The following is a 7,749-nucleotide window of genomic DNA, read 5'->3' on the forward strand; positions in this document are numbered from 1 at the left end:
CAGGCTGGATGTGGCTCTGGGCAGCCTGGTCTGGTGGCTGGCGACCCTGCACACAGCAGGGGGGTTGAGACTAGGAGATCTTTGAGGTCCTTTTCAATCCAGGCCATTCTTGATTCTATGAAGAGCACTCTCAGCTGCAGCCAAACACGCTTTTGAAACTTTAAGGCTTCATACAGTTGTTGGACTCACAAAGGAAACTTTGGAATCAGCTCTGGAGCTGATTCGCATTCATTCGGCAAGTAAGCGCCGTCAGTGCGAGCGGCAGCGCGCTCCTATGGCGCAGCCACCCCACGGCCCCGCCCTCGGACCGCACGTCGCTCCAGAGGCACAAGCACAACCCGCAGGACCCGCCGGCCGGCAGGCAGGCAGGCAGCACAGTAACACAAGCGCCAGACCCAGCAGCCCCTGCGCAGCCCCACCTCCCTCCGTTCAACTCCGCACACGCGCACCGCCTCGCTTCGCTCACAGCGCACAAGCGCACGCGCAAAGCCATACGGTTACGGACCGCGCGGCTCCGCTCTCGGATGAGTGCGACTGCGGCGCATGCGCAGTCCAGCGCCCTTCGCCATGTCCTCTAACTGGTGACCTCAGACGCCCGCGCTCTGTCGCGCATGCGCCTAGCGGCCCAGTCGGCGGCGGTGCCCGCGGCGCCCGGTGGTGCAGCGCGGCGCGGCTATGGCGGGAGCGCTGAGGAAGGTGAGCGGGGAGTTACGAGGCTTTCAGCTGGGCTCTGGTCGCTTTTCTGGGAGGGAACAGGAACGCCGGAGCGAAGGGCTGGGGACGAGCTGGCGTCTTGGGAGAAGGGCCGCGGGGAACAGGGCTGCGTGCCCCTGTGCGTGGCGGTGGGCCCGGCGTGCCGAGGTCAGCGCACCGAGAGCCGCCGCGGCTGCCGGCTGTACTGAGCGCGGCGCTCGGAGCGCTGCAGCTTCGTGCGAGCGTCGGGCGGGAGGGCGGCTCGTGTCACAGGCAGGGCTGGGTCGGGGGCGGCGCACCGCTGCGGAACGGTGTAGGAGTGATGGCTTCGGCGTAGTAAATGGTTCTTTGTGCTTTGTGCAGACCACTGGGCTCGTGGGATTGGCCGTGGCTGAAAACCCCCACGAGGTACGTTGTGTGTCCTATTCCCAGCGTGGTGCGTGCCGTCAGTGAGAGCGTTTCTGTGAAGGGTTTGTGCGTGTAAGTGCAGCTGTGCCGTAAATGTTGGTTTCAGAACCTTTCTGCCGTAAGTGCTGTTATGAACCAGCACGTCATTTATCTTCCATCTCCAAAGTAAAAGTGAAGAACTTCTTAAATGCAATCCTTCATAAATGTAACATCCGGTTCCCAGAATTGTAGGGACTGGAAGGGACCTCCAGAGATCATGTAGTGCAATTCCCCTGCCACAGCAGGCTCCCTAGACCAGGTTACACAGGTAGGTGTCCAGGTAGGTCTTGAACATCTCCAGAGAAGGAGAATCCACAGCCTCTCTTGGCAGCTTGTGCCAGTGTTCCATCACCCTTACTGTGAAAAATTTCTTACATGCATTTGTGCAGAACTTCCTGTGCTTCAATTTGTTGTTTCCCCTTGTCATGTTGCCACACACTGCTAAAAAGAGTTTGGCCTCATCCCTTTGTCTCCTGCACCTCACCTGTTTATAGAAATTGATCAGATTCCCTCTCAGTCTTCTTTTCTCAAGGCTGAACAGGCCCAGGTTGCTCAGCCTTTCCTGATGAGAGAGGTGCTCGCCCCAGGCCCTTTATCATCTCTGGGGCCCTCCGCTGGACTCTTTCCAGGAGGGCCGTGTTTTTTTTTGTACCGGGGAGCTCAGAACTGGACACAGTACCCCAGGTGAGGCCTCACCAGGGCAGAGTAGAGGGGGAGGGTCACCTCCCTCTCCCTGCTGACCACACTCCTTTTAACACACCCCGGGATCCCATTGGCTTTCTTGGTCACCAAGGCACACTGCTGGCTCATGGCACCTGCAGAATTCAGAAGCATACAGGTGTTTTCCTACTCTATTGTGCTGTATTTTCCAAAAAAAGCTGAAATAATCTCTATCTGTACCAAGGGAGAAGGCTGATTTCACCTAAATAGGCACCATTTGTTGCAAAGCAGGCTCAGGGCTTTGTGATGGCAAGCACTGCAATACCTCAGTGGTTCTCAGAATCAATGGTCAGGGATTTGTGTAGCAATTTGGTGCTTGCTTTTTGCTCCCCAGGATCAGTAATGAAAGTATGTTTGCCACATCTTAATTGTGGAGGCATGAGCTTTGAAAGGACTTGAGTAATTCTTTAATTTATCTCTGCTTTGAAATTCCAACTATGCAACAGTTCTATTTCAGAAATGCTACCAATATTTAGAAGCAGTATAAGAAACAACAATTGTGGCAAAGAATATTGTTATAAACAAATGACTGTAGTTTACAACTTTGTCAGGTACCTTTTAGGTGTAGTTGATAAACTTTGTTGTTTTTTCCCCAGTGATTCAGTTTCTAGAGCAGAGAAATCAATAGTGCCGTGCTCAGAAGTATAGGTTCTGTGCCATTCCCCCTTTCATTTTCTGTATTTTCTTTGTATTTATCACTGCAGTATTCCAGTTAAGTTGCATATTGTTCCTATAGGATATCCATTCTTCTTTGGGTAGATAGCTACCCAGCAAAAGAGACAAAAGTGTTATTTGTTCATGATCCTCATGTGGCCTTCATCACTATGTTTAAATTCAGCAATAGAAGTTTGAGGTTTTAGCTTTATTTAGATCTGGTTATCACTCAGAACTTTGTACCAGCATAAGAAGAAGTGCTAAATGCCACCACCAAACGAAAAAACAAGTTACACTCTGGAAGATTATGTGCTTCTTTATATCTTTCTCAGGTAATTTTTCAGAAGCTGGTTTAAATGTGAGTTCGCCTGATTTGAGAGAAGTATGGTTAGTACTAGACCTGCAGTTTTTGTTGTTTCAGCTCTGCATTAAATATGCTTAACATTGCAGTTAAGCAATCTGCTAGTGGTAATTTCTTGGTTCTGACAAATCGCAGTCCCATCTAAAACAGAATTCTGTGTTTCAGGCCCGGTCATTTTGTTAATCTTACATTTGAATACCCTAACTATCTATAACACAAAACATAGAGTGCTGTTAGGCTTAGTGGGATGAGTAATTATATAATTCTGGTTGCAAACTTTAACCACATGTTGTGATTGTTTCAGCGCCTGCGAATACTGTACTCCAAAATCCTTGCTGTCCTGCAGAACATTCCCAAAGATGCGGCGTATAGGAAGTACACAGAACAGATTGTAAATCAGAGATATAATTTGGTGCAAACAGTAAGTATGGTGCTGTTTCATGAGTGTTACACATGGAAAGATTTGTAAGATGACAAAAAGGTTTTCAAATGACTCGCTGTTTTCCAGGGGTATAAATAACTTTGAAATATCAATTCAGAAATAATCACAGTCTTGAGTATTTTGATGGTATATCAGAAATAATTGCTTTCTTAATCATACTGCCTGTGAAAATTAGAAGAATAAGTACTTTTTAAGATTGATGAAACTGGTATGTGTTTTTCACGTTTGCACAAAAACTGTGTCCTCTTACCAGTGTGTTACATTAATACAATCTTTGTCTTGGACATCTGAAAGCAAGTAACTATTAGGAGGTTGCATAACATTCTCTATAAAATTTAATATCAAAATCTTCTTTGAAGGTTATATACTGCAGCCCTTGGTTATTAACGCCTGTTAGGAAGTCATTAAATAGTACTCTATTTTAGTATTTCTCATGGAGAGGTTGATGTTTGGTTTCCAATAAGAAACCTGTGAGGGATTTATTTTTTTTTTTTAAATGAAGTAAATGACAAAGACCAGCTAACTAGATAGTAGTTTTGTGGAATAACAGAATCACAGAATTGCCAGGGTTGGAAGGGACCTCAAGGATCATGAATCTCCAACCCCCCTGCCACATGCAGGGCCACCAACCTCCCCATTTAATACTAGACCAGGCTGCCCAGGGCCCAGGCTGCCATCTGGCCTTGAACACTTCCAGGGACGGGGCATCCACAACCTCTCTGCAGCCTGTTCCAGAACTCACCACTCTCTCTGTAAAGAACTTAAAGGAAGGCTGGAGTATGATCTGCCCTAATTAATGTTTTCACGACGTGTCTATTCTTTCTACTTTTCAGTAAAGCTAAATCTTTATTTGTTTGAATACTCAGGAAACTGATGTGCAGAAACTACAGGACAAACTGAATGGTGGTCAAATAGAAGAAGTCATTGTACAGGTAAAAGGAGGGAAATTTAAGATCAGGTGTAAGTTGAGTGAGTAATTTTTAGTGTTTCTTTGGCTGTTCAGAAAATGGGCATTTTTTCCACGTTTTTCCTCTGCTGCAAAACAGCATGTAAACGTGTGTGTATATACATATCCATATACATATATATATATATGTATGTGTATTAATCTATATATATGTATATATCTATGTATATAAAAGAGTCTGAATCATCATATAGGGAATGGATGACCATATTAAAAATGAATGTGATAATTCACTTTTACTGTATTATGCCTAATATATATACCATGCATACTTACCTCGCAAATTCTGAATCAACCCAAAAAAAAGGACATAAGATGGCAGGATGATATGGGCGGTTAATCCAAATAGACTGGAAAATGTCAGGGATGAGCATATCGTAAAGTAGTCATTAGGAATGAGTAGGTGAACAAACTACAGGCATTTGGGGGTGATTTGGCACATCTTAAATTCACACAACTACTTTTGGGGGAGAAGAAATACCATAGTTAAACAAAATTTGAGATTGTCCCCAATTACGACAGGTAGTGGCACATCACTGAGATGATGAACTGAACTGAAGGTAGTTTAATATTCTTGCAGTTGTATAGAATTGAAGAACTTGTTTATTTTATGGTCTTTATTAACAGGCTGAAAATGAGCTTTCCCTGGCAAGAAAAATGTTACAGTGGAAACCATGGGAGCCTCTAGTTGAAGAACCTCCTACTGACCAGTGGAGATGGCCAATATAATACTGAAAATGGTGTAATCTCTTGAAAGTCAAAAAAGTTAAAATATAATCTATTACTGACAGTACCTTTAAATTAAAAAAGTGACTTCATAAAACCATGTTTTGTCTTAATGTTCACTGTACATAGAAATTTAAAGATTGCAAAAATGGCTTTGAGAATAGTCAGCTTCTTTACAACCATTGATTTATTTCTTTTTGTCATTTGCTGATTAACAGGGTATTTATTTGTGCATGATGATAATGTTATTATCTGTATTTGTATATTAGCAGATACAGGTATTTCATTTGAAATCGAAATCAAAGTTGTAGAAAAGCATGATTCTGCCTTTTTCTCCCATTGATGGTTGTGTGTTTTTGCCATCTTTGTAAAGCCAGTACCAATGTCTGTATGACCATGCAGATACCAGTAGTAGGGATCTGATTAATGCAAGTCAGGCTTACCAAAAATAGCGTTTTTTAGTTTTCAGCTGAATCACTGTCCCAAACTAGCTGACTCCACTGGCCATATAAGTACTAATTCCGGCTCAGGAGGGTGCTGTGTAGCAGGAACAGGTTTCTTGATTTACACGTAGCTTACCATACTTAGCATGATATATATGGAACAAAACTTTAATATCGCTCTGATTTTGTATGTATAGAATTTGGTTTTGTATATAAGCGTGTACTTCATAGGTTTATTTGTAAATTACTGATTCAGATCTGGAATATTACTGTTAAGAAAAAATAATGGATTTTTGTTGACGTGTGCTCTTTCCATCTTAATGCTTGAAAGAAGATCCTAGCCACACATCTCCAGTCTCAAAACTACTTTAGAAATCTAAGTTTGACAGATTAGATCCAGGGACAATGTACAAGTTTGTCTTTGCTCACAGTTTCTCAGTACCATTAATAAAGTTGATGCAAGTTTAAAGATGAGCTGTATGACAAAAATCTGCAGCTTATTAAAGGTTGACAGTTCCAGTGCATTATGTTACATACATACTTTATAATAGGTATACAGACTTGAGATCTGTCAGTTTAGCTCTGTCTAATTACCTGTGACTAATTATATCTTAGATATATGAGTATAGGTAAGGTATTAGAGCATTAGGCAAGTGGAAGAGAACCTACTGGGTATAGCCAGTATAAACTATGTATTGCTTGCAGGGACTTGAGTAATTACTTCTACAGCAACTTTAGAGGGATTTTTTCCACTGATTATTGGTGAAATCACAGAAGTCTTAAACTCTCCACAATTCAAAAAGTTGAAAATATTATACTTCATTGGTAGATCTTGACAGCTATTTCAACTTTGTGAAAAGTAAAAGCTGGTTTCTTCTAAGATAAAGCCACTAGGTGGCATTATAGAAAAGGACTTAACTGTGACTTGCAAACAATTTCCATGTGAGAAATACTAAAGGATTGTAAACCTGAATGAGCGTGAATGATATCAGATGAGAAATGAAGACAAACAGTTTTAGGTAGTAGGTACTGAACTCATGTGATTAAAAGGAAGGGGAGGACCCCAAAACAAAGTATTTTGGCTAGTAATTCTTGAGGTGGAAACACTGGCAAAATGCAGTAACAGCTATAGCAATTTTTTTCTATTCTTTCATGACAGAGATAGCTGAGCTCTCATTCCATTACATACTCTGCTTCTAAAGCTGTATTTGTTATATGAATTATCTCTCCTACAAGCTTGTGAATTATGTTGCAGGGCAGAAGTCTCCTACTGTCCCACTAGTGATGAAATTTGATAGCCGGCATTGAAAACAGAATCATAGAATCACCAAGGTTGGAAAAGACCCACAGGATCACCCCGTCCAACCATCCACCAATCATCAATAGTTCTCATTAAACCATGTCCCACAACGCAACATCCAGATGTTCCTTAACACCTCTAGGGTCTGTCCACCACCCTGGGCAGCCCATTCCAATGCCTAACTACTCTTTAAGAGAAGTAGTATTTCCTAACGTGCAGCCTAAATCTCCTCTGGCACAGTTTGAAGCTGTTCCCTCTAGTTCTATCACTAGTTACACAAGAGAAGAGGCCGACCCCCAGCTCACTGCAACCTCCCTTCAGGTAGTTATAGAGAGCAATAAGGTCTCCCCTGAGCCTCCTCTTCTCCAGACTGAACAATCCCAACTCCCTCAGCCGCTCCTCATAAGGCCTGTGCTGCAGACCCCTCACCAGCTTTGTTGCCCTTCTTTGAACACGCTCCAGGGCCTCAATGTCTTTCCTGCAGTGAGGGGCCCAAAACTGGACACAGTACTCGAGGTGCAGCCTCACCAGAGCCAAGTACAGGGGAACAATTACATCCCTGTTCCTGCTAGCAACACTGTTCCTGATGCAAGCCAGGATGCCATTGGCCACCTTGGCTACCTGGGCACACTGCTGGCTCATGTTCAGCCAAGCATCAATCAATACCCCCAGGTCCATTTCCTTTACACGGTCTTCCAGCCACTCTGCCCCAAGCCTGTAGCGTTGTCTGGAGTTATTGTGGCCAAAGTGCAGGACCCCACATTTGGTCTTGTTGAACCTCATCCCATTGGCTTCAGCCCAGCTATCCAGCCTGTCCAGATCCCTCTGTAGGGCCTCGCTACCCCCAGGCAGATCGACACTTCCAGCCAACTTGGTGTCATCTGCAAACTTCCTGAGGGTGGACTCAATGCCCTCATGCAGGTCATCAATAAAGATATTGAAGAGGACAGGCCCAAGCACCGGCCCCTGGGGAACTCCACTTGTGACCAGTCATCA

At 43.9% G+C, this 7,749-nt stretch overlaps 1 protein-coding gene across 1 annotated transcript; it reads left to right on the forward strand.

Moving 5' to 3' along the window:
• The first annotated feature begins 537 nt into the window (after positions 1-537).
• On the forward strand, positions 538-5,927 carry NDUFA5 (NADH:ubiquinone oxidoreductase subunit A5). Its single transcript, XM_031615148.2, has 5 exons — positions 538-696; positions 1,057-1,101; positions 3,180-3,296; positions 4,184-4,249; positions 4,912-5,927. The coding sequence occupies exons 1-5, from the start codon at positions 676-678 to the stop codon at positions 5,011-5,013; spliced, it is 351 nt and encodes a 116-aa protein (XP_031471008.1). The 5' UTR covers positions 538-675; the 3' UTR covers positions 5,014-5,927.
• Positions 5,928-7,749: the final 1,822 nt, after the last annotated feature.

This window comes from Phasianus colchicus, chromosome 1 (assembly GCF_987193195.1).
Source record: "Phasianus colchicus chromosome 1, bPhaCol1.hap1.1, whole genome shotgun sequence".
In the NCBI taxonomy this organism is placed as follows: Eukaryota; Metazoa; Chordata; class Aves; order Galliformes; family Phasianidae; genus Phasianus; species Phasianus colchicus.

Bases quoted from the DNA above. Each gene is read 5' to 3' on its own strand.
- NDUFA5 (XM_031615148.2), top strand. From the start codon at position 676: ATGGCGGGAGCGCTGAGGAAG. The intron at 697-1,056 runs GTGAGCGGGGAG...TGCTTTGTGCAG, and splicing joins TGGCGGGAGCGCTGAGGAAG to ACCACTGGGCTCGTGGGATT. The intron at 3,297-4,183 runs GTAAGTATGGTG...TTGAATACTCAG, and splicing joins GATATAATTTGGTGCAAACA to GAAACTGATGTGCAGAAACT.